Source organism: Phyllostomus hastatus, unplaced genomic scaffold (genome assembly GCF_019186645.2).
Source record: "Phyllostomus hastatus isolate PE091 unplaced genomic scaffold, TTU_PhHast_1.1 phas_contig_86, whole genome shotgun sequence".
NCBI lineage: Eukaryota > Metazoa > Chordata > Mammalia > Chiroptera > Phyllostomidae > Phyllostomus > Phyllostomus hastatus.
Genome location: NW_025333977.1, coordinates 12,029,539 through 12,057,038, shown reverse-complemented (window position 1 = coordinate 12,057,038; position 27,500 = coordinate 12,029,539). Strand labels below are relative to the sequence as shown.

Sequence of the window (27,500 nt, the reverse complement as noted above, 5' to 3'; positions counted from 1 at the left end):
CAGAATAGGAAGGGATAATAGTGAATTGATTATAGTTATTGACAGTTACTAATAATTAGGTATATTTGCAACACAAGGTAATCAAAAGATTGTTGTGATTTTAAAAGAAATAAAAATTTATATACTTATTATGGGTGGTTGCTAACAATCACAAAAGAAAAATCTTTTTTACCTAGTACTTCTTTTTGCAGGTCATGGCATCTGGTTTGCAAGTTTACTTCCTGTTGTTTAGATGTTTGAATCTGCTGAGACCTCAGTATAGCTGCATCTGACAACAACTTCAGATTTTTCATTTCCTCTTCAAGGCATACCTTATTTCTCTGAGACACTGACAAACTTTTATTCAGTATCTCTATTTCTGTAAAGAAAATTCAAAGTTTACAAATAGACAACATCTAACCATAAAACGATTTTCAAAAACTGATTATTTTCTTTTAGAAAATTAATAGTTGAAAGCCAAGATGAATTTCCTGAGAGTGTGGTGACACTGAACCAAAAGGTTAAATTTAAATTTAGTGGTTATTCTGCGAAAGAAATGAGAAAAAGATTTGTATTGCTAAACTGGGCATGATACCTTTTAGAGGTTTTCTTTGTTTTCATTTTTGCCTTTAAATGGTATTAAATGACAATCAAGACTGCTTTTTAAATACTCACATAAATGAATAACTTATCTCTATAATGTTCTGGGTTGTACTGAAATGAAATTGTTTTCTTGGTAACATAATTCAGAAAAAGTAAATTTAAATATAAATATATGAATTTATAAATTCATACATTAGTTATGAAAAAAGGTAGTAGGCGTGGAGAGGAATAAAAGGAGGCAGTGTCTAAAAGTAATGAATTTACAGACATAAAGTATTAGTTAATATATCGTAATGTTTTTAATAATATTCTGCCCCCTCAAAATGAGACCAAAATTTCATCGTAGCAATCATTTGTCATTATTCTATCTACCTAGATTAAGTTTAATTTTAAAAAATCTCTTCACAGCATTATGTAGGTTTACATGTACTAATTTTATATAATTTCATGAAAAATGCATGGAGCATGTTATCCTTCAGAATGATAATTATCAAGTTCTCCCTTCCTCAGCCTTTTGAGCACTGCTGCCTTAAACCACTGTATTGAAATATACAAAGACACACAATAATAAAATACTACAAACTTTGTACAACCACAGTTAATTGAAATGATGAGCACATGAAAATCTGGACAGCCTGCTTGTCCAGAGAGTTCACTTGGCATTCCTTTCCTCGCCCAGGTCACTCTGGGCCATGGGAAGGGTGTAGCATGTGATTAGATGCTAAAGGAGGTTGGCTTGGTTAATTGGTCTTAGAGCCACTACAGCAAAAATAGCAGCCACATGGGCCAGTGAAGACCAGAAACAGAGATTAGGAGGACAGACATGGCAGGAAATATGGCCAGTAAATCAAGGAGAAGTATAGCAGTATGCCAGAACAGGGCACAGGGACAAGGGCATGTCTTACAGGGTGGGTTTGAGTAGCATCAAGAACATGGTCCAAGGAGAGAAAAGCCATTAAATGTCTTTCTTTGGGGAAAAACGTTTGTCTAGAAGAAAAAGTGGCACGTAAGACAGACCTAGATCATGAGCACAAAGGGTCCAGCACCTTCTTCACTTTTAATTCCTACCCAAATTAGAAAATCTGGTGAAATAAATCAACGAGACCAAAGTAATTCGGGTCCACCATATTCCAACAATTACACAGACATTTTTCCTAAGAATAGCTATATGCTTCTAAAGACTTATGGATACACACTCATTTGTGTGAGGAAAACTAACACACTGGTACATAAAGCTTTAAAAAGAAAAGCAGTGTAATTTCTCTTGAGACCTAACAAGAGAAATTATTTCTCTTATTATTAAAATACTAAATATTATTATTCTCTGTATTATTAAAATACAAGGGTATTTTTGTAGCCATAAAGGTAGTGTCCTGTGACTGGGTGAAGTGCGCTGCGCTCTCACTGCACCTGTCTACGCCTAAGTCAGAATGACACGGCAGAGGAGCGCGTGCTGTGTTTGCCAGAACCACACTGCTTCGGTTAGCAGGCTGACTCTGCTAGTGTGCACTGCTGACTGCCTCTAAAATAACTGCTCGTGTCAACATGACTTTCTATCTGACATTAAAAGAATAAGAATCTGCAATACAGACGCATTTGTCAAATATATCCAAACACAGGGAAAAGTACAGCAAGATTTCAAAACTAACAGGAGCTTCAATGTTCCTAATGTTAAATTAAGAGAGTGTACTCAAGGGAGGTAAATTAACTCACCCACAACAAATTACATATGCCTATGGCAATCCTGGTGTCAAATACTCAATCCCTTCTTCATCATTAACACAGTTTCATGCTTGTCGGTCATGTGTCCCAATTTAGGTTTCAGAAAGTATGATCTCCATGAGACCAACCTATTCTGGTCACTCATCCCACTTGTATTTTCTCTGTTTCAGCATGACCCTGTTTCAGAAGAAAGGTCTCCTAACCTCAAACACTAGGATGACCACAGCTCACATGCTACCTGCCTGGAAATCTTTTCTGACGGATTTGGAAGTGGTCTTGATCTTCCTGGAACTCACACCAATTTTGGCCATTTCTATCATGAGCAGACATGTCCTCTCCAATTGGACTATGTTGTTTTAAGTCAGAAGCTATCTTATTCATTTTTTATTAACTCTGGTGGCTTAACCAACAGAAATCTATTTTCTCACAGTTCTGAAGGCTAGAAGTCTGAGATCACGGTGTTAGCTGGGTTGGTTTCTTCTGAGGGCCAAATTGACGATCTGTTCCAAGCCTCTTTACATGGCTTACAGATAGTCATTTTCCCCTCTCTTCTTCATCAACTTCCCTCTGTATGTGCCTGTTTCCAAATTTCCTCTTCTCACAAGGACACTAGTCACACTGGATTAAAGCCCACTCATTTAAATTTAATAACTACTTTAAGGACCCTAACTCCAATAAAGTTGTATTGTGAGGGACTAGAAGTTAGAACTTCAACATGGGAATTTGAGGGGCATAATTCAGCCAATAACAATACATTTTAGAATACACATTGAAATTTACATTGTAATTAAAAATATGTAAAAACAGATGAACACGTGGAGGACTAGAAGATCGAATGGAAACATAAAAACAATTGTGTGAGGGTAGAGGAATTGGTAGTTTATTTTACTTCTTATAAAAATGTTTCAAGTTTTGTTTCACACCAACTTTTCCACTGAAGCACTATGCCACGTAGTGTCAACTCACAACGTAAGGACATAATCCATGTAGATCAAAACAAAAGCTGGTATTTTTAAAGGAAGTATTTGTATTTGTAATACAAATACAAATAGTATTTGTTATTTGAAATTTTTATAATATTGGCAAAATTTAATGCCAGGCTAGTGGTGTTTTTAGTTGTTAAAAAGTGTTATATAAACATAAAGGACAAACTAGGGGGGTGCAAATGGGACAGAGGTGGGGAGGAATGGGTGAGTGGGCTGGGAAGCAAGTAAAGGACAGAAAACTGTACTTGAACAACTATGAAAATAAAATCTTTTAAAAATGAAAAATAAAATAAAATGTGTAACATAATTTGCTAGCCAATGCAAGTACAATTATTAATATTAACCTCAAATAATCAATTTCTTTGCCTGGATAAGATAATTCCTGTTGTTAGTCCTATTAGCTTACTCAAATGAACTTAAAGTTATTTTAGGTGCTTATGTTTTCAGGAAACCTCTGTAACCTTATTGACAAGGCACACTGATGTTACAAAGAGTGAGTGACCATAAATTCACATGACTTTATATGGTTTTATTACACTAATATTAAAAAAGCCTCAGAGACTGAATTTAATTAATAAAATGGGATCATAAAACACTATGTATATGTAGATTTTTTTTTAAAGTTTGTAGTTTGAAACACTTACAGATTTATAAGAAGTTGCAAAGAAACGTGTAGGGCAGCCCCATGATGCTTTCACGCCACCCAGCCCCATGCTGACGTTTCATGTAACTACAGTGCACCCACAAAGCCAGGGAGCTGATGCTGGTACAATCCACAGAGCTGACCCACATTTCACCAGTTATAAACACCCTCATTTGTGTGTGTGTTTGGGGTTTTATCACATAGGTAGCTTCCTGCAACTACCAACACAATCAAAATACAGGATTGCCCTGCCACCACAAAGCTGCCTCCTGTTACCCTTTCAGAGCCGTACCTACTCCTATCCATACCATCCCGAATCCTTGGCAACCACTAATCTGTTCTCCAACTCTATAATGTTGTTATTTCAAGAATGCTATGCTATATAAATAGATTTGTATAGTATGGAATTTTCCTGAGACTGGCTTTTTTCACCGAGCATAATTCCCTTGAGCATGTATTAATACTTTTCTCTTTTTATTGTTGAATAGTATTCCATGGTATAGGTATAGCACAGTACCTATGTCATCCATTGAAGAAAATTTGGGTTGTTTCCACTTCTGGCCATTTTAAATAAAGCTGCCATGAATATTTATGTACAGGTTTTTGCATGAACATAGGTTTTCATATTTCTGGGATAAATGCCCAAAATACAATTAATGGGTCATGTGCTAAGTGCGTAATCAGTGTCAACAGAAATTACAAAACCATTTTCTAGAATGGCTACACTACTTTACATTCTTACTAGCAATGTTAAGTGATCCAGTTTCTCCAATCCTTGCTAATACTTGGTATGGTCAATTAAAATTTTAGACATTCTAATAGATATGTAGTAGCATTCTATTATGGTCATAATTTGCATTTCCCTAATTAGTTAATTATGTTAAACATTTTTGTGTGCTTATCTGCCATCTGTATATCTCTTCAGTTCATCATAAGTCCCACCACATAAAATGAAGTATCATTTTATTACTTATAATGTACTATTTACAAAGAAAAAAAGATGGTTGTATTCTATGTACATGTAACAAACCTGTCAAGGCTGTTTCACTTATGGATTTAATTTGGAGACAAACTTCTTCTTTCAGTGAAGTCCAGCTTTGAAAATGATCATAAACTTCATTTTTGATACTAGTTATCTCCCTTTTAGTAAAAGTAAGTAATGAAAGAGTCTTATTCCAGAAATATTTGTACTCCATCAATCTTTGACTGTAAGGTAGTAAAAAAAATAGGATGTTTAAAATATAGCATCATAACAAATATTTCTTTGAAAAAAGATAGTTTTCTTTGAAAAATGGTTTTAGAGTGACCATGTCATCTATCGTCTAAATGAAGACAATTTGGAAAGTGAGGAGGTGCTATTTCTACTTTGTTGAGATGACAGATATAAACTGGAAATATTGTAGAAAGACTAAGGTATATGTTATCCTAATTCATTTCCATTCTATTACCATTTTAACTATAAAGAAATATAGCTCTTTTATACATATTTTTCTATTAATTTTTAAAAATTAATTTAACAGCAAAGATTCAGTGAAGAAAATTAGGTCAAAAGTGGCTTAGTCACAGTGCCTAAATGAGAATCTCAGATTTTTAGATAGCATTCTTCCTGCATACCATAATTTTATAGGCAGGTTAAAACTTGGGGTAATAACAAATGAAACCTTTAAAAGTTACTGACCCAGTGCTCTTGCTTCGTGAAATGCCACAGCTCAAAGTGATTGCAGTGATTTTTTTTTTTTTACTTTCAGGTAGATGTTCTGGCTATAATTTACCTAGTAATCAAGCAAGATGCAGACATAAACCTGTGAGTTATCACCAAAAAGATGATGAATGAAGCTGTGGGACTGTAATTATTTGGTTAGTATTCATTTCTCTGAATAGACTAAGATCTATGATGCTGACACTACATATGTCTTGTTCATCACAATTTCCCTAGCACCTAGCATAGCACCTATCACACGGGGGTGTCCAACCCACAGCCTGCAGGCTGCATGCGGCCTGGATGGCTATGAACAGGCCCAACACAAAATCATAAATTTACTTAAAACCTAATTTTTTGCTCATCAGTTTTCATTAGTGTTTACATATTTGATAAGTGGCCCAAGGCAACTCTTCTTCCAGTGTGGCCCAGAGACACCAAAAGGTTGGACACCCCTGATAGTATATGTTCAATAAATATTGACAAATGAATAAACAAAAAAAAAATAGATCACTCAGCTGGAGGAATGAAGAAATGAGAAGTGCTAAGGATAAAACACTGGACAACACTAACATTTATGGGACTAAAACAGAAAAGAATTCCTCAAAAGAGACTAGAGAGCCACAACCAGTGAATTAGAAGAAAAAAACAAAATGCAATAATACTATCAGAAAAGCCAGAGGATAAGAGAATTTAAAGAAGTGTTTAAGGCCCCAGATAAAGACTGAACAAAGCATGGATGGAACTGGAAAGCATTATGCTAAGCGAAATAAGCCAGGCCATGAAAGACAAATACCATACAGTCTCACCTTTAACAGGAACCTAATCAACAAAACAAACAAACAAGTAAAATATAACCTAAGACACTGAACTAGAGGACAGGCTGACAGTGACCTGAGGAGAGAGGGAGGGAATTTCAAGGGAATCTCAGGGGAAAAGGGGAAGGGTACACAGGAACAAGTATAAAGGACACATGGACAAAAACTGGGCGGGGGTGGAAATGGGAGGGAGGTGGGGAGGGATGGATGGGTGGGCTGGGATGGGAGTAAAGGACAGAAAACTGTACTTGAACAACGATTAAAATAAACTTTTTAAAAAAAGTAAAATTTTAAAAAAGTGCATTGTACCTGCTATTAAGGGAGCATTTGGTGATCTCAGAGAGAGGCATTAGTTAGAAAAGACTGAACAGCAAAGCAGAAGTGAGTAAACAGGGGCTATGTGGTACCAACATTCAAGAACACTGACTGAGGTGGCAAGACAAGAAAGAGGAAGATACAGAGTAGAATAGTTTGTAAGAATGGGAGACACCCAAATGTGTGTACACAGCTGGACACAGTATGAATGCAGGCACAGAGGCTAAAAGCACAGACAAGAGATGTGCTCATTTCTTGTGCAAAGTCCTAGAAAGAATAGATGTAGGCTGAAAGATTAGCCTTTGCCAGAAAGAAGTATGGTGTCATTCTGGGTGGTAATTAAGGCCCACCTGAGTGATCAGAAGCCACAGGGAATGCCTCAGTCAGTCTCCTAGGGAGCTAGCTAGGAGAGATGTTGATCTCAAAAAGCAGAGAAAGAATCCAAAGAGATCACTGACTGAAGAAGGCCAAAGGTGAGGATGGAAAGTCTGAATGTGGAGCCAGAAACTGGCAATACAGGGAGACAAGAGCTATGAACCAGGTCAAGGTTAAGGGGCTAATGGGCCTGGTGTCAGGCAGCTGCTGGAAGCAAGCCAAGGGCTAAAGTGATGTTCAACAGAACAGACTGGATGAGGATGCAGGTGCCTCTCTCTGTAGGGAGAAAGGCAGGAAACAGAAAATACAAGCTTGTTAGCTAAGAGCAGATCCATTTTTGCAAGGCCTATATCTTATATGATTGGTGGTTTGTGGGAGAAAGGCTTCCTTAAAAAAGAATACAAAAATGATGACTTACAAAATTATGTTTAAAAGTGTGAAACTATTTGTCTTGGCTGGTGTGTGGCTCAGTGGATTGAGTGCCAGCCTGCAAATTGTAAGGTCACTGGTTCGATTCCAGGTCAGGGCACTTGCCTGGGTTGCAGGCCAGGTCCCCAGTTGAGGATGAGCAAGAGGCAACAGACTGATTTCTTTCACACATCAGTGTTTGCCTCTTTTCTCCCTCTCTTCCCCTCTCTCTAAAAATAAATATAAACAAAATCTTTTTTTAAAAGTGTGCAATATTTTATAGAATGAGAAAAATTATTAAATTTAAAAATAAAAATATTTAAGTTGATAAATTCCATAAATATCAAAAAATAAGGAATACAATGTAACTTTTTAATAAATAACAGCTGTGTAACACTTTTGCCTATAATTTTTGGCTACATGCTCTACATTCACCTCTTCATATGAGAACCATTTTATAATAATTTTACATGAAGAATATATAAACATTAATACAGCTTTTCATCTAGATGGCCACTGATTTTTTATTATTCATAGGTTAGAAAAATATTTTCAGCTTCATAGCTCACTGTTTATTCGTAATGTCATGTAAATACTAAGCAGTGTTGAATTTAGAAAACTCCTTATCAAATGTTTTTCATATATGATTATAAATTTTTTAGCATTTCAAGGTTCTTTGGAAAATGACTAGTCTTAAATTATCTTTGAAATAATGAATTTCATGAACTAGTTTATCTTCGATGTCCTTGAAGTGGTATAATATGACTTTTATGTTATATTCAGTGATGTTGGCAGTTTTTGGAAAATCTGCAAGAGACTCAAATATTTCTCCAATGTATTCAAATAATTAACTCCTCTTCAGTGGATGGTTTATGAAATAATCTAGGAGCTCTTATCAAAAATGTGTCTCTCTTAAGTTATTTGATATAATATGAAAAAACATCATCAAAATTTGTCTCTGCCAAAATAATTTCTATTGTTTAAAATGCTCATCTTTCTTGCTTTTATTCTATTAATTTTTAAAAATTCATACACATCCAAACCGTTAGTCTTTAATTCCTTAATTGTGGTATTGAAGCCTTGTAAAATGTCTAAGTGGCAGTTATAATGGTGTATTCCCAACTCATCTTCCCCTTACTCAGACTCCCACCCCAATGCTTGTGACCGCTCCAATGGCATACTGACACCAGAAGTGTAAGAGAGAAAAAATCAGAGTAGAAAGACAGAATTTTGGCGTGGAAAATTTCAGAGATGACAAAGTATAGATAGATTTATAAATAAGAAAAATTAAAGGATAAGCTCTTTATATTTCAAAAAATTTATGAATGATTCACAACAGGAAACTTCTGAAAGTGAATATAGACTACTTAGCAGACTTGGGCCAGAGCTATTACAGGAGCCAATCTGCACACAGATCATCAAGACTAAAATGGAGAGTTGGGTTCACCTGGGTGGTATCCTGCTGGTTCAATACCAGATTTCTAGGAAACAGCAGATATTTCTGAAGATAAAGATGGTCATCTGTTTTGTGAGTAGACTCATTCATTTATTCAAAGATTATTTATTGCCCTGGCTGCTGCGGCTCAGTGGAATGAGCAGCAGCCTGCAAACTGAAAGGTCGCCAGTTCAATTCCCAGTCAGGACACGTGAGTGAGTTGAGGGCCAGGTCCCCAGTTGGGGTGCACGAGAGGCAACCAATCCATGTATCTCTCGAACGCTGATATTTTTCTCCTTTCTCCTGCCCTTCCCCTCTCCCTCAAAAGAAGATTATTTATTGAGGAAGGCATTTATGAAAGGTAAATGACCAGCAGGTTATCACCAGATAGTGTATGAAAAATTATTAACGCAGACAATTTTTTTTAACAGAACAATCTATCTGGCAATAAGTAGTAGACCAAAAAAAAAACCCCAAAAACCTAATGTTTAAAATATTCATCCTACACATATATTTTAGTCACCCTGAACCTGTGCCTATTTGTAACGTTCATTTAACTTATTTCCCTTTCCTAAGAGTTAAAAGTTACTCAATTCATAAATTAATTCTTTCATATATTCTCTCTTCAATTCCCTTTTTAAAGATTCTATTTATTTATTTTTAGAGAGAGGGGAAGGGAAGGAGAAAGAGAGGGAGAGAAACATCAATGTGTAGTTGCCGCTCACACACCCCACCACTGGGGACCTGGCCTACAACCAAGGTATGTGCCCTGACTGGGAATCAAACCAGTGACCTTGGTTTGCAGGACTATGACCAATCCACTGAGCCACACCAGCCAGGGCTCAATTCCCTTTTAGATTTAGAAAAGGAAAATGTACTTTCTAGTTTCTTTAGAACATTGAGTTTTACCTTTAGGTATTATAAACTCTCCAAAGATTATATAAAAGCAGAATTAATACCATTTATGCTGGAGATTTCTAAATTTAGCAGTTTTATTACTATATTTAGGAAGTTTCCCTATTCTATTATTTTTTTGTGCCAGGGGATCCAAATACACCAAGAAACTCTGATCAAAAGGAAAATGTATTAGTTACTGTGTTTTCAATCTAAATGTCACTGAGAAATAAGAACATGTTTGCCTGATTTAAATTTTATTGGTAAAGCTATTAAGTTGTGATAACAGTCTTAAAAAGTGCAGTTGTTTACACATTTTTCAACCACACCAAATATAGAAACTCTACTATACTGTGTTTGAATATTTATAAAGCTACTACTGAATGTATCTTTTCAATCTTTATAATTTCCAAGTATTTCAAGATAATCTTACCTGCAGACTTGTGATTGTCTCTGTTTAATTTTTAACTGCTGTTGCAAATGACTCAATTCTTTCTGTACTCTTTGAAATTCATTTTGCTGACTTTTTAAATGCATGCTTTCAGCTTGAATTCTAAAAATATAAACAAATAACATCCATTACAAGCCTAAATATTCTCATGTGTACACTCAAATTAATATTTAAATACACTTTTAATAAAAAATAAATAAAAGACAAAAACTATGCATCTCTATATCTGCTGAATGAGCATATAGAAAAGTAGGGAGAGACACGTGTCAAACATCCATCACCCTTGGGGAGGACAGCAGAACTGATGGGCAGGGGAAAGGCAAAAAAACAGATGGGAGGCAAGACTTTTACTTTCTATCTTTTGTACTGTTTGAATTTTTACAATGAACACGTATTTTTACTTGAAATACTAATTTAAATGTGACTAAAGAAATATCAATTTATTTTTATTAGAGTAAGATATGTACATAATTTGAAATGTCAAATATTATTGGATTAAAGAGTTACAAGAAAAAAATTGTTAATCATTTGCCTTTACCTCAATTTCCACTGCCCAAAACTACTGTGCTTTGAATTTTTTTGTTTACAGTATTTACCTCTATATTGCTAAATAACATGCTTATACTATTATTAATATTTCATTTGAGATATTATCTAGTGAGTTACAAGTCAGTTCAGATCTGGTTATGCTACACATACACAACTGAGACCTGAATACAATGGCTTAAGACAGGAGGGTATATTGCATAAAACAAATGCACTGGTAGCCAGTCTGATGTTGATATGATAGCTGTATAGTGTCACCAGGGCCTCAGGATTCCTCCAATTCTCTGTTCTACATTTTTGGTGTGTATTTTATCTTCATAGACCATGATAATGGCAGAAACACCATCAATTACTTTTCCATTCCAGACCAGCAGCAGGAAGAGAATAATGGCTCACTCTATGCCTTTTAAGATTTCCTGGAAGTGCCATTGAATACTTCTGCTAAACTTAGACACAGGTCAATACCTAGTTGTAAGGGCAGGTAGGAAATGTAGTGTTTTAACTGGAAAGATTAGTTCCCAGACATGCCCGTACTTCCACATTTCCATTACTAAGGAGGGAGGGAGAATGAATGTTAGGGTAGGCAGCCAGCAGTCTCTGCCACAATCCTAAAAAAGGCTGACATTCCTACACATATCCACACACCTATACACACACAGCATTCTCCCCTCATCCTCCCAATATAAAGCAATCTTTTAATTCAGTAATTACATCATTCTTCACTAATGAGCCACATGTTATACCATAATCACATTTCTGTTCTTGTACAACTATTTTTGTTGTCCCTGGATTTAAAACCATCTGCTTTCTTCTTTCTCAGTTTTCTTTGTACCTATCACTGATACTTCTGAATCTGACAGGTGTAGTGCTCCTCTCTCAGTACCTTCCGACACAGCACATGATCCTTCCTTATCATTTCTCTTCCAGGAGACAGCTTTCCCAGAACGCTCCGTTCCCCTGCTCCAGTTTTGCTTGTGCTCTGGCGTGACCATGCAACTGTCATCCCAGAACTTCCCTTCCTTACCGTTTCAGGTACTGTCCTCGGCTCTTCCACATGAGACCTGTATTCTGGTTCTAAAGCCTTTCTCGGTTTATTCCTTTGAGTGGAATAAGTCCTCCAGGATCTTTTTGCACATGGGAAGTAAATCTGAGATCTTGAACATCTGAAACTGTCTTTATTTTATATCAGACTAGACACTTTGTCTGGATTTAGAATCACAAGTAAGAAAAGTGTTCTTCAATGGAAAATTAGGGCACTGTTCTACTGTTTTCCTAACTTCCAGTGGTGCTTCTGAGAAGTCCAATGTCATTTTGATTCCTGCTTCTGTGTCTGATACATGGTAGGCCCTCCCCACACCATGGCCTACCTCAATTTAGAAGCTTTAAAATGTTTCCTATTTCACTTTGTATCATAAATTTTATCGAAATACATCATCATGTTAGTCTTTTGTCATTTTCTGTGCTGGGCACATGATATTCACTTTGAAAACTGATCCTTTTCAGTTTCAAGAATTCTCCCCTAGGAGAAACACAGTAATTCCCTCACCTTCCATTTTCTCTGCTTTCTTTTGAATACTTTTGTTTTGAGTGTGAGACTGCCTGGAGATATCTTCTGATTTTCTTAAACTTTCTTGGCCATCTTATCAATTTTAACATTTTTTCTACTTTCATTATCTTTCATCCTGCCTAAAATTTTTAATTTCAGTTATCATATTTTAATTAGAATTCTTAGTAATTAAAGGTAAATTTTTTACTATGCCATTTTCTTGTTTCATGGATACAATTTCTTATCTTTTTGAGGATATCAAGTATAGTGTATTTTTAAAGTTTCCTTCAGCTCACTGCATTTTTTTCCTTTGTTTTTCTTTTTTTTCTTTCACATTTGAGGCCCCCCTTAAAAATGTGAAGGTCCTTATTTAAATGTAAGACTCAAAACTGTAAAACTCCTAGATGAAAACATAGGCAGTAAACTCTCTGACATTCCTCTTAGCAATATTGTTTTCTGATATATCAAAAACAAAAGAAAAACAACAAATGGAACTACATCAAACTAAAAAGTTTTTACCCACCAAAGGAAACCATAAACAAAATGAAAAGACAACCTAGTAAATGGGGGAAGATATTCACAAATGATTCATCTGATAAGGGGTTAATATCCAAAATATAAAGAATTCATATAACTCAACACACACACACAAAACAAAAAACAAGCTAATATAAACATGAACAGAGGACCTGAATGGGCACCTCTCCAAAGAGGCCATACAGATGGCCAAAAGACATATGAAAAGATGGTCAATGTCACTAATCATCAAAGAAATACAAATTAAGACCACATGAGACATCACCTCACATCTGTCAAAATGGCTATCATCAATATATCAACAAACGAGGGTTGGTAAGGTTGTGGAGAAAAAGAAACCCTTGTGCATTGTTGGTGGGAATGCAGACTGGTGCAGCCACTGCAGGAAACACTTTGTAGTTTCCTCAAAAAATTAAAAATGGAACTGCCTTACAACCCAGTAATTCCACTTCTGGATATATATCCAAAGAGACCCAAAACCCTAATTTGAAAAAACATATGCACCCCTATGTTCATTGCAGTGTAATTTATAATAGCCAATGTATGGGAGTAACCCAAGTGCCCACCAACAGATGAGTGGATAGAAAAGTAATGGTACATATATACAATGGAATATTACTCAGCCATAAAAAACAATAAAATCTTACCATTTGCAACAACATGGATGGACCTAAAAAGTATTATGCTAAGTGAAATTAGGCAGACATAGAAAGAAAAATACCACATAATTTCACTTATATGCAGAATTTAAAGAACAAAACAAACTAAACAGAAACAGACTCATAGATATAAGAGAACAAACTGATGATTGCCAGAGGGGAGGGTATTAGTGGGCAAGGTAAAAAAATGTGAAGAGATTAAGAAGTACAGATTGGTAGTTACAAAAGAGTCCCAGGGATGTAAAGTAAAACACAAGAATATAGTCAATAATACTGCAATAACCATGTATGGTGCCAGGTGGGCATTTGAACTAGTAAGGATCACTTTGTAAATTATATGGTTGTCTAACCACTATGCTGTACACCTGAAACTAATATAAAATAATATTTAATGACAACTGTCATTGAAAAAGAAAACTTAAAAAATTAAAATAAAATAAAATTATAGCCATGAAAAAAGTCTGAAGATTCTTTGTTGTCTATTTATACTCACAAATGAGGCATTTCAAGGACAACTAGTCCAGTTTCTACAACAAGTTAATGATGACAAACAGAAAAAGGGCGTTGGTTCCAGATAAAAGAGAAGCAAAAAAAGTGACAATCAAATGTGACAATGTGGATCTTGTATAGAACCAGATTCAAACAAGTAAACTGTAAAAATAAAATTTAAGAATTGAGAGCTTTGGCAAGTATGGCTCAGTTGGTTGGAGCATCATCCATAAGAAGGGTTGCAGGTTCAACTCCTGGTCAGGCACATGCCTAGGTTGTGGGTACGGTTCCTTGTAGGGGTGCATATCGGGAGCAGCTGATCCATGTTTCCCTCTCACACTGATGTTTCTCTCCTTCTCTCCCTCCCTGCCCCTCTCTCTAAAAATCAATAAGCATGTCCTCAGATGAGAATTTTAAAAATTGAGAAAAATTTATTATGAGCTGGGAATCAGATGAAAACCTGGAACTATTGCTAATTTGGGCATAATAATAATATTATTATGTAAGAAAATGGCACATCACACTGAAGTAAATAGAGATGAAAAGAACATACAGTCTTGGATTTGCCTTAAATTCAGCAAACAAAAAAGAAAAGAACATGTGACAAAATCTTGGTAATTTTTGAATTTGTGTTAATGGGTATTTGTTATACTATTTTCTCTTAATAAAAAAACCTAATGAACGAGGCACTGAAATGCTATCTCTAAGTTTCTTGGTGTGTGTAGGAATTAATAAATGATAGGTTTCACTGTGGAATAGTCAGGTGGGGACCTAGCTGTTCTGTGATAGCACCTAAGCCATCTGCCAGAGTCCGAAGATAATTATAAGTCTTTTGGGAGGTGGCGTAGAGAGAGATCCCAGAGGCCTAAACGTACCTATAGAATATTTTAATGAATACTATTTCAGCCCTACTTTGTAACCTTGTCTTAGCATACTAAGAAAAAAAATCAGTCAAATGTTATTTTCAAGAGTCACATTTAAAAAAAAGAATTTAATAGAGATATGTATTAATTAACAGGTTAGTAAAATATATATGATAGATGCTGTAAAATGATAAAATATATATTAACAACTAGCAAACCATTAAATGGATCAATGACCCTTTCATTTTGATAAAAATTCTAATCCACCAAGAAATATAATAATGATGAACTTTTGTATACCCAAAACATACTTAAAAATATGTAAAGAAAAATGTATTAAAAATCCAATGCGAACAACTCAATAATAACAGTGTAAGGTATTAACACATTTCTCACAGAAATGGAATGGTCACGATGACATGAAAACCAGGTGAAGATATTCAGTATTTGAATAACAATTAACAAGCTTGATGTATGGATATAATTAGAATTAGATTTAATAATCATTTTTCCAAACACATGATATATCATAAAAATTGATGTGTAATCAGCCACAATTGAAATTTTAATATAGTCTCAAAAACAAAACAAAAAAAACACATTCATTGTCCACAATAAAATTACATGAAAATTTTAAAACATAAAGGCAGTCAAAAATCTATATATATTGAAACTTAAAAAGTTATCTAATAAACCTTAAACCAAAGAGGAAATAAAAATTGAAAATAGAAGCTTTTTAGAAATAAATGATTTTATATATTAAAGTATTCAGAGGAAAACTTAAAGCCTTAAATGCATTTATTTTTAAAAAATGGACACTCTGAGAAAGGTACAAATGGCAAAAACAATGAATACTCAGAAGCAATACTCAGAATATCAGCATATTCAATGCCTATCTTGGTTTCTAAAAACCATTCTCCAATAAAAGAAACCAAGCCAGATTTGTTTATTATAGCATTGGGGCAGGGAAATTTAAGATGAGCTAGCACACGTTGTGGGGCCGGAAGGTAAAGACGACCCCAAAGGACGGCAGGGGCGCGCTGAAAGAGCACAGGTGTCACCTGAGAGAGCTGCGAACGACCGAAACTCGAGGAACTGAGCAACAAAATAACTAGCTATAGTATTGAATCATAACCCACAAAATGGAAGTGAATGAGGCCATCCAGATATTAACAAATATCTGAGTAGATAACTAAATGGGAGAGAAGAAACTGTGCTTCCTCACAGAGAAATTCCAATTAATAAATGCAGAAGAAATAAGGGGAAAAAAAACCATCGTTAGAAGAGCACAGTAATAACTGTTGCGGGCAAAATCTGATGTTTGCTTTAAAAGTCGGTGAAAGTTTGAGGAGAAACAAAATATTTGAATATTCTCAAAGTACCCCTAAGATATTTATTAATTGAAAAGAAAAAGTAATAACTGTACTGTGGAAGAACCTAGCAAACACTACCTTAGCCAAACGGTCAAGGTCAACATCACATGTAATAAGACATACTGGTGCCACCATCACACACACTCTGACAGTGTACACAGAGAAGAGCACATCACTTCTGAGGTACTCTTATCAAAAATGAATAATCTCAATATGATTATGAGTAAGTAACAGGCAAACTCAAATTGAGGGGTATTCTACAAAATAACTGACTGGTGCTCTTCAAAAGCCCCAGGTCGTGCAAGACAAAGACAGAGTGAGGAACTGTCACAGGTCAAAGACAACTGAGAAGATATAGCTCTACATGCAATGTATGACTCCGGGTTGGATCTCGGATTGGAAAAAAAGATGTTAGTGGCAAAACTGATAAAACCAAATAAAGTATGTGTGTTAGTTAATAGTATTTTACCAGTGTCACTATTTTAGTGTTTATAATTATACCATAATTATGTAAGGTGTTACAATTAGGGGAAGCTGAGTATATGGAAACTCTGCTATTTTTGTAACTTTCAATATGTCTAAAATTATTTTAAAATAAAAAGTTAAAAAAAAAAGAATCACTTGTATACTTACAATAAGTGATATACACATGTCAAATGTATCTGTCATATAAATTCTAATTTAAAAACATGGGTGCATTTTTCATTTTGAAAGCTATGCAATATTTTAATAGCAAAAATAAAAGGAAATAACCTTCATTATATTGCAGTGACATTTAAAAATGCCCAATCTTTTTGACAAGCTATTATATGCTCTTCATTTCACCATTCAAAGATAATAAGGAAAGGTAATGTAGTAGTATTTATTCAAAATTCAACTTATTGCTGGCCATACTCCCAGAAAATGAAGTTATCAAATATTTCAACTACAAGTTACTATATCATATAAAATATAATCATCAAAATAGTTTTACAGCTAAGAAACCTACTTCACTTTTGACCAGTTTTTCTGCTATCAGTATTTTACTAAATATTTTATAACTCAAATTCTGCACTGCCATTAGGAAATGTAATGTGACTTTATTTAGATCACCAAATAATGGTACCGCGGTCTCAAATACATTTTAAGCATATGCTTACAAGGTTCATAAAGACATCTCAGTTTCAGGGTTGGCTAGGAACATCGCTACACTAGTTTCTTTGTAAAGCGCCCAGTGACAGGTAGAACCCCGAGCAGGGCGGGTATGAAGACTTCACTGGGTTCTGCTGTGTGCGGTCTCACAGTCGCCTAATTCAGAATTTGCAAACTGATCCCTGAACTTGTTTTATTTGATTTGCAGCCTGGTTTTGCTTTTCTTTTAAACAAGCAGCAACATTTAAAATTATGTAGGATGGGAGATCCTACATAAAGATCCGGATTCCCTGCTTTACTTTAAAAATTGAGAAATTCAAAAACAATAGGTCTACATTCCCCCCCAAAAATAATCTCCTGGAGCAGCTGCTTCCACTACTGAGCATGCATTCTCAGTTCACACCAGCCAGTCTCACTCAGGATTCCGGGTACGTGCCTCACCCCACAGGCATTTGAGTTTGCCATCCCATTAATTCTAAAATTTGATAGCTGGACTTCAGATATTTTTAATAAGCTATTTAAAACCCATCTGAACGAATCTGGCTACCTCAAATATTTTTTTCTCTGAAATTTATAAAGGGTGGCTGTCTGCCATTCACTTGAGAAATTCTTTAGAATAACCAAATTCTACTTTTATTTTGCATGATAAATTTAAAATATAGAATATGTTTTATTGGCCTAGCACCAATGATGCAGAAGACCCAATGTAACATGCTTTACAGATGTTTTCTCATTTAAACTTTTTGGAGAATCCTAGCTCCAGCATCACAGTTTCCTTTTGGTTCCAATCAAGGGATTTTTGTCTGGTTTTTAGCAGTTTCATCACCACATCAAATGTTAATCCTTACCTACAGTAAGCCCCACACTACACTCCCAAAAATGGTTTCATATTAAACCAAGATTGGAAGTAACAGGTTTCTTTACAATTAAAACTTCTCAGAGCTTTTACTATGCTAATGTATAGAGTGAATCACAGAGAGATGATAAATGTGGAATATTTTCCAAACTCAAAATTTGACCATAGAATACTTTCTCAATTACGTTTCTTTTTTTTTTTGCATTTTATTTTTTTTTTAATTTTATTTTAATTGTTGTTCAAGTACAATTTTCTCTTTTACTCCCATCCCAGCCCACCCACCCTCAATTACATTTAAGACATCCTTGAAATGTACTTTGAGGAGCAATGTTCTATTTTTAGTATTAATTTAATAATTACCCTATGTGACTACTTTTATTTAAAGTGGTATTCATTTAAATAGGGTATCAGGAAGTATCAGCAAAAGGAAAGCTGAGCAGTAGCAGGTACTCCCAACAAGAAGAGAGATTTCTCTTTTTAGTGAGTTCCTCAGAGCTTTATCTGGCCACACAATTGTCCCCTTCAGAGGGACTCCTGCCCAAGACAGAGACTGCTCCATCAAAGTCTTCCTCCCTCTACACACTGTTTCAGGCTTGCCTCAGGTTCCACCCTACAAACTTTCTTGATCATGAATTTGGTTTCTAGCTGCAGGCCTTTCACTTCTGCGTCTGAGTTCACACTTGGCCCATTGCTGCAGACTTGCAAGACTCCTTGGTCAGACCAATGTGCTCCATCCTATGCCCGACTCAAACTGAGAGGCTAGGGTATATCCAGTACCCCAAAACCAATTTTCTACCCTAGATTTAGACAGCCTATGAAAGAACATTGACAATTCCACATCTAAAGATGCTATTCCTATTGTTCTGGTGAAGTTGAACGTTAATATTTTTCTTGTTAAACATCAGTAAGGCCAAGCCAAAAGACATATGAAGAGAGCTGCTAAACAATGTGTTCTTGTAGTGACAACTCGGCACATTGTCAAATCCACAGAGTCTGATCTACCTCATCTTCAGGTGTCTGTCAAACAGCCCCCACCATGGCCTTTCAAAAGCCGTGGATAAAAATTAAAGCTAGGGAAGGTCTTCCTAATGCCATTCCTCCACCAGGGTCTGGTGGACAGAAACTACATTATTTCTTTGAGATTTCTCCACTCTCCAAAATATAGAACCTGAAACCTGACAGCAAAGGCATGACTAGGAACCCAGACCCCTGAACAACAGAGATTCTCCTATGCATCCTGACCTTATGAGGCTCCAGTTTCTCACAAAGTGCTCCACTGAGAAACGGAAGGCAGCTAAAGAAGATGACTTGGAAGTTTGGGGATGGTTCCTTCACTGCAAACAAGAAGCTATCATTACTAGGCCTGAGGCTCTTCAAACAAGCTGCCCATCAAACCAGGCTAACTCTGAGTCGTAATTCTTTCCACTCAGAGTCTCATCTGAGTCATGCATTTATTCATTCATCGAAGAACTTCAGTTAATACTAGAAACGGGTTTGTTGGTCAACTGGCATACACAGACTTTTATGAGAGTGCAGAGGATTCAAGGAAGATGAATGGTAAAGAATGACATAGTGTCAATGGGAAGCAGAAAGGGGCATAATAACAAGGAATTCTAGAAGGGCATTAGTCAAAGCACAGAAGCTTGAGAGAAGACAGCATTTTTCTGGTTCATTCTTAATGGTTCATGCAAAGTGACAAAAATTGAAGGCAAAGGAGATCACATGAGCCATGCTGTGGAACCTGCAGAGTTTTTTCTGGTAATATGGAGCCTCTGGAGGGTTTGAAGCAGATTTGTATTTTAGAAAGATTGCTCTACAAGAAATTACCTAAGAAACTTCCAGCAAGACTCGGGCCCAGGAACATTTGTGTCCCTGAGACCTCCCTTTCCCATCAGTCTGTTCTCCCATTGACTTCTCCCCTCCAGAAGGCTCAACTCATGGATGCTGCCATTGATTGAGAGCATCAGTGATCCCCCTTCAGTAATTCAGGGCTCATTCCACCTCACAGCTATGGCAATACGATTTCCCCACTTAGAGACTCTGCCTCCTGCCTTCATGTCTTCGTCCTTCTCCCCTTTTCCCTGCTTGTCAGGACCAACTCTGACTTCAGGCCTGAGTTCAGTAACCCGTCCAACTCCCTGCAACAATTCATTCTTGTTGATTGTTTCACCCTCCTTTAATAAAATAGGCCTATGTCTTAGTTTATTTTAAGCTTGCATCCTATTGGTAACCCCACCTCAGACTACACCCTTAATATTCTCTTTCCAGACTAGCATCACAGCCTTGCAATTCAGCATCTCTAATTGTCATTGAGCAATAAGACTTTCGAATTTCCCAACATGAGCTCTTCTCTCTGTTGGGGATAATTATTAGTCCTTTGTCTTGACCTTCTCTTGTTAAAAACTCTCCCCAGACATAACAACCCTCTTGAAAATTCAAAGGGTGTGTGCATGGTGGTGGGGGGCGGTGCAGGGTGGGGGAGACAGTAAGACTATTCCTATGCAGGACTTAAGGTTAATGCTGTTTTCTTTAGCATCTGTTCTAGCCAACAGATGGGTGTAACTCCAGGTCCCAGCCCCTTCTAGTAAGTTATGTACTTGTCCTAAGAAACCAAGCCATTTTCAGTTGAGTTCAGGAAGGTGATGAGTACAATTTATTCTAACTATTCTCTGATTATAAAATGGTCCCTCAAATTGAGCCTCACTGACACTGAATCCTATGTTGCATGCCACAAAACAATCACCTTTTGCTTATCTCTTAATAATCTTTAAGAAATTCCTCCCTTTATTCAGATTAAAAAGATTCATGAACCTTCCATTTTTCTTTTAGAAACAAAAGAGTGATGAGCCTGTCTTGTAGTATTAATAATTTGTTAAGTATGGTATTGTGTAATCCCAAAAGGTAAATGTATATACTTTTTGCTTACACTTAGGTAATCTTGGGTTGTATTTCCCAAAATGAAAATTTTTCCTAGCGTGAATAGTGTAAACAAACACAAAGATGCTTATCTAGCTTCCCATAAATACTTCAGTCCTCTTTGTTGAAAGGAAACATGGCTTTTAGAAAATAACTGCCCATATCTAAGGTTGCAGCCTCTTTTCTCATCCACCCTTCTGTCAAAGTAATGCTGGAACAGCAAGACTTGGGAGTAGCAGGCTGATCATACTGATCTCAATGATACAGAGACACCTCAGAGTTGCTTGGGAAATAGAATACTACGTTATAATTTGATTGATTCCAAATTTCTTGTACAGCTACAGGTTGACCTAAAGTTTGTCTATTTATGACAGCAATATTAATATAATACCCATTTACAAACTTCAAAAAAATACTTAAGTATGCATTATTTGTATTTAAAAATAATTAAAATTGTAATATTAGCTTTAGGGGTTTATTAAAGCAAATTCATTAAGTATTAAATCACACAATACTTTGCTGTCCTGGCGTATTAATTATGTATACTTAAATGAATTAAAACTGAGCATTTATAAAATATTCTATAATTTAGATATTTACTAATTTAGATTGCTTTTGGCAAACAATGCTGAATTGTTAGGTCATACTGTACATATTATATAAATTATGTTATAACTTCTCAGATTTTGGCATTTAAATAAATGAATTCATTTTGGTTTTTAAATAAATGAATTAGGTCACCATGCTATATGTTGGCATTTTATTGATCTTACAATGTTAATTTTTTAAGATCATATTGGGTTAGCCAAAAAGTCTGTTTAGTTTTTTAGTTGTAAAATAAAAGTCACATTTTTCATTTTCACCAATAAGTTTATTGATTTGGATATTTTGAACACATTGGCAATCTCCCACGTGGAACATTTGATTGTTCTCAATTAATGTTTCAATTTGATCACTATCAACTTCAACTGGTCCACCTAACTGTGGAACATCGAGAAATCTGTCCAGTGAGAAATCTCCAGCACAAAACTTCACAAACCACTTCTGACACATTCAATCAGTGACAGCACCTTTTCCATACATTGCAGAAAACTTTTTTGTGTGTTTCAGTTGTGTTTTTACCTTTTTTGAAATAATAAAACATATTTTGTGTTTTTTCTTTTATCTTCAAATATTAAAATTGGCTACACAAAAATTCACCAATTTTGATTTTTTTAATTGCATGCTGATAATGACAGCTGCCACAATGCAATCTAAGAAAATTGTTTCAAGTGAAGTTCAAGACAACTAAGCACTGCTAGAGTCATCTTATGGAAAAAAAAACAAGTGAAATTTTTGGCCACCCCAATATTTTCCTATAGGTAAGAAAACTTTTATAACAATGATATCAGTAACAACAAAATAATGAACTCTGCTGAGTATTTACCAAATGCCAGACACCGTTTAATAATTACATGACCTGTAATATTTAAACATCACAACATTCCGATGACGTAGATCAATTGTCAGCCCCATTTGACACATGAGGGAAGAGAGAAGCAGAGAGCTAAGCAAGGTGAATGAGGCTATGCAACCAGCAAGTGGCAGAGCTGGGATTTGAACCCAGGCAGCCTAACTATTATCCTGCTACTAGTGTACAGTTGACTCTACTTTGCTCTGATTTCGTACTTTTGATTTCTTCTTTGCACATAATTTTAGAAGATGGATTTTTATTTGCATTTTATACTTTGAATTCTGCCTTGATTAAATTGCTATCTAACAGGGTTTGACAGGAAGTGAAGAGTGTATAATGGCATTACCAAGCAAGGGAACTGAGCAGCAGTTAAAAACCACAAACGTTACACGCTGAAGAAACGGTAAGCGGAAGATTAACCTTACTCATATTTCCAGGTATGTTTTTTTTAATCCCCTCGTAAAACTCAGCGGTTCACAGAGGGAAAGAGTTCAGTGGTAATTTTCACAAACCTTTGTTTTCACGAGCTTAACATGTTTTCAGAATCAACCCCAGTTAGTCTCTGTCTTTCAGCGTGGTAAGAATTTGGCACACTGCTCCTTTCCTCCTGAGAGAGAAATCCAAATGCTTGCCAGAGCACTTAATATTCTAGCTTCCCCAGCAAATTGCTTTCATCTCCTTCAAACTGCCTCCAAACTGACTGCAGATTTGGGCAAAAGAGAGAAAGGCACTGAAGGAAAGAAGCACAGGGGTAAATGTTGGTGCTTTTTTTTTCACGGAGACAAACAAAACATGCTTATAATTATGTGACACGTAATTTTTTTAGTATAATTCTTGCTATCAACCCTAGAAAGCTCCCTCTTGTCTTCCCTCTCACGGTAGCACAAAATACCAGGCCAACATTATAGTGTAAATGAGGTACTCAATGACTGGCTTTATGTAACTCATTGACAATTTTGAGTTTTATTTCAATAGCCAACTTTTTTTTTCTTTAAAAGATGATAGGAAATGGAGAAGATTATGTTATAAAAAGATACGAGTGAATAAAATATCTGGCAAAAAATAAGATTAATAAAGTCTATAATTTTGCATTTATATGAAAATAAATTTTAAAGAACATAAGCTATAAAATGGGTTATGCTAACATGAATTTTTCAAAGGCATAGATGTAATAGGTTGTGTTTTTCCACTCATCTTAATTACTTTTCATTATGTGAAAAAACATTTAAAAAAAGAAGGAAAGACAGGCTTGTGTTTGAAGTGTGATGCTGATGAGAAAGACCTAGAACACTGGAAGAAAAATAGTGACAAATATTCCTGCTTTTAACAGATGCAACTTAAAAAAAAATAAAGGCAAGCTAAAAGAAAAGGTTAGAAGAGAAATGAATAAACTTAAGCAAAAGAAAAGGAGCAGTAGAACACAGCATGTTTATTTAGCTATCTCTTTCCTCAGATTAGCAGCCCCCCAAATATGCTGGACACTCTCAGTAAGCATTTCGATTCTTTTATTTTTGTTTCTCTCTGTGTGCCTCTCCAAAATATTCTGGCTTAATGTCAGAGAAAGCCATTAGCTTGATTTTACAAAATTACGTATTTTGCAAAAACAAAATCATTAACAAAAGGATAAGGAAAAGTTAAGTCACCAATGTACGTAGGGCTCAGTGAGAGAGTGTGGTGGACTTGGAGCTAGCTCTTTTATCTGGCAGTGTTCTGCTTCCAGTCTAAGCTTCAGCCTGAAACATTCTGCTGTTAAAACTGGCTGTAAATACTATCAACTCTCTCAAATGTACATTTGCATTTTAACAGAAGTGTTGACCAACTGTTTTGTTTTGCTTTTTTCCCCCTTCCTTACCCCAGTCCTCTTGCCACTCCTAACCCTCCTACCTTCTTTAACCGTCTCTTAGGCAATCCCATTCGACTGGACAGTTTCATGAACTGTGACCACATGCTAGACAAAATTACATGTTGACAAATATAGACATTCTTTCCTAATTATATCATTAGGTTCACTGTTACTATTATTTTATTTGCATGTTTAATGATACAATGTGGACTGAACAACTCTCCTGAGTTTGTCAAAATGATAACAGAATAATATAAAATATATATAGATGAATATTCAAATGTCTTTCTCAAGATACATAAAGCTAGAAAATATCATTCATGAATAAAGGAATGAATGAATGAGTTAACTTGAATCTTAACCTAGAGAAATTTTTCAAATGACAGTGGGAGGACCGGAAGAATTACTCTGATCCCAGCACCTTAGTATAATATTTACGTCCCCGTCTTTCTGTGCCTAGAGCAGCCATGGCGTCCAAAGCATTGGATTCTGGATAAACTGACCAGTGTGCTTGCTCCTCAGCCACCTACCTACCAGTCCCCACAAGCTCAGAGAATGTCTCCCTGTCATCACTTTCTTAATGAACAGACTTAAGCATACCCTAACAGGAGATGAAGTAAAAAGAAGATTTGCATGCAGCAGTTATATTAAGATTGATGGCAAGGTCCAAACTGATAAAATCTACCCTGCTGGTTTTACGGATGTCCTCAGTGTTGACAAGACGAGAGAATCCTCCATCTGATCTATGACATCAACGGTCGCTTTGCTGTTCACCTTCTTACACCTGATGAGGCCAAGTACAAGTTGTGCAAAGTGAGAAAATTCTTTGTGGGCACAAAAGGAAACCCTTATCTGGTAACTTATGATGCTCACACAATCTGCTACCCTGATCCCCTCATAAAGGTGAATGACACCATTCAGACTGATTTGGAACAGGAAAAAGTATTGATTTGGTACTGGTAACCTGTGTACGGTGACCAGAGTTGCTAACCTGGGAAGAACTGGCATGATAACCAACAGCGACACCCTGTTTCTTTGGACATAGTTCATGTGAAAGATGCCAACGGCACAGCTTTGCCACCTAGCTCTCCAACATTTTTGTTATTGGCAAAGGCAACAAACCGTAGATTTCCCTTCCCTGTGGAAAGGGATCTGCCTCACCATTGCTGAAGAGAGAAACGAGAGGCTGGCAGCCAAACAGAGCAGTGAGTGAAATGAGTGCTCGGTGACATGACTGGAAGAGTCTTCGTACTTGATTAAAGATAACAGAGCATGATTAATTGCCTTTTTGGTATATGGGTGGGGGGAGTTTAATTTAATTTTCCGTTTCCTGCTATTCTATGTTATAACATGTAAAGCAGATTGAATTCTTCAGGCAGTAATAATAATAACAACAACAACAACCACAAATTATGTTCTGTTTTTATTTTTAAAAATTTTTATAGTAAAATTTTGAAAATTTTACTATAAATGACTCTATAAATGGTAAAAATGACTATATTAGATCAACAATAGGAATAAACTCATATGATTACATGAATTATTGTTTCATTGTTTTCCCCTGAACAATTAACAGGGGATGTTCACCAGTACACCAATAAAGCAGAATGTATAAATTAATCATTCAAATATTTTTCAAAAGAGAATTCAAAATTCAAAGCTACCATTCTGATGGCCACTCAAAATATCTAAAAAATAATCCATAATATTTATGAATAGATGTTACTAAATATGAACTCTTGTTCCTTGCTTTTATCAAAATCAATCTATTATTTACTAATATAAAATTTTTGAAAAAAATGTTCTCTATGAAAATAAATGTGGTTTCCTTCTACCTTTATCTCATGTATAGTATGTGTCTTTTGATCATAAAGGGTCCTGAAGGGAAAATAAACTTTTAAAAAACATTTGTTAAACTCATCTACATAACTATTGACACAACAAAAATGTATAATTATTACAAAGTAAATTTTTTTTCCTTCTCCTCTCAGCCTTGATTATCTAAAAGCTAACATCACATTTAAAATGCATCTTCCTCTTTCCCAGCCTCCTTGCCACACTGCCCCTCCAACTAAGGCAAGGAAAAGGTTACAAACCATTTTTCATTTTTTCCCCCGCTCTCTCTCCCTCTCTCTCCCTCTCTGCTTCCCTCAGGCAGGGCGTCCCCAGGCACACTGCCTGCTGGCTGGCAGCAGGTGAGACACACCCTTCCTCTTCTGAGAGCACACGATTATGAAACCCAGGAGTAAGCATACCCAGTGACAAAAGTCAATATAAAAACTCATGTCCATTAATGGGAAAATGGAATATAAATTCTAGGAAATTATTATGATTCAATATTTTAAATTATACTTGAATGGTATACTTTCCAATGTGTCTTTGACATTCATCTGAAACCACATAGAAGCAAAGCCAAAATATCTTTCACAGCTCTCTAAGCATTTATCTGCATACAAATATTAGAAGATTCGGCATGAGTGAGGTTGCCTGCTGAGAACAGAAACTGAAATGCCAGGAGGCATATTAAAAACCAGCGAAAATGATGCAATTCATGGCAGACAGCCATCTCTAGGCCTACATGCATTTATTGTTAATAGAAAACAGAGGTGGCAGCAAGAGATATACCATTCCATTTCTCCATTCCTGACATAGATGTCATTTATAACACAGAACAATACATAAGTTTGAGTACCTTCCAGGAGGTATGTAAACATCCCTCTGTTATGTACAACTGTAAAATCAAAATGAAATGTCATATGAAAACCTTGGCTTCAAAATTCATTTCATATGTTTCAAACACTCAGTACATTAGCAAACACCTGCCATGTACCCATCCCTGTGTGAGGTCCTATGGGTAACACAGGGAAAATAAAGACAGTTATTGTTCTCTAGGATTTTGACATATTAAAAGGCAAGGCTTAACACCAACAAAAAACACAAAATAAGACAGTACATACTCA

At 35.7% G+C, this 27,500-nt stretch overlaps 1 protein-coding gene and 1 pseudogene across 1 annotated transcript in view; one reads left to right on the top strand and one right to left on the bottom strand.

The window, feature by feature from the left end:
• LEKR1 (leucine, glutamate and lysine rich 1) overlaps positions 1-27,500 on the bottom strand; it is a 148,522-nt gene that overhangs the window by 91,019 nt on the left and 30,003 nt on the right. The window contains exons 4-6 of the mRNA XM_045850755.1: positions 10,311-10,430; positions 4,964-5,139; positions 173-358 (exon numbers count right to left, since the gene is read on the bottom strand). Coding sequence (XP_045706711.1) covers positions 173-358; positions 4,964-5,139; positions 10,311-10,430 — 482 coding nt within the window. The remainder of the gene's footprint in view (positions 1-172; positions 359-4,963; positions 5,140-10,310; positions 10,431-27,500) is intronic.
• On the top strand, positions 19,774-25,753 carry LOC123826749 (annotated as a pseudogene).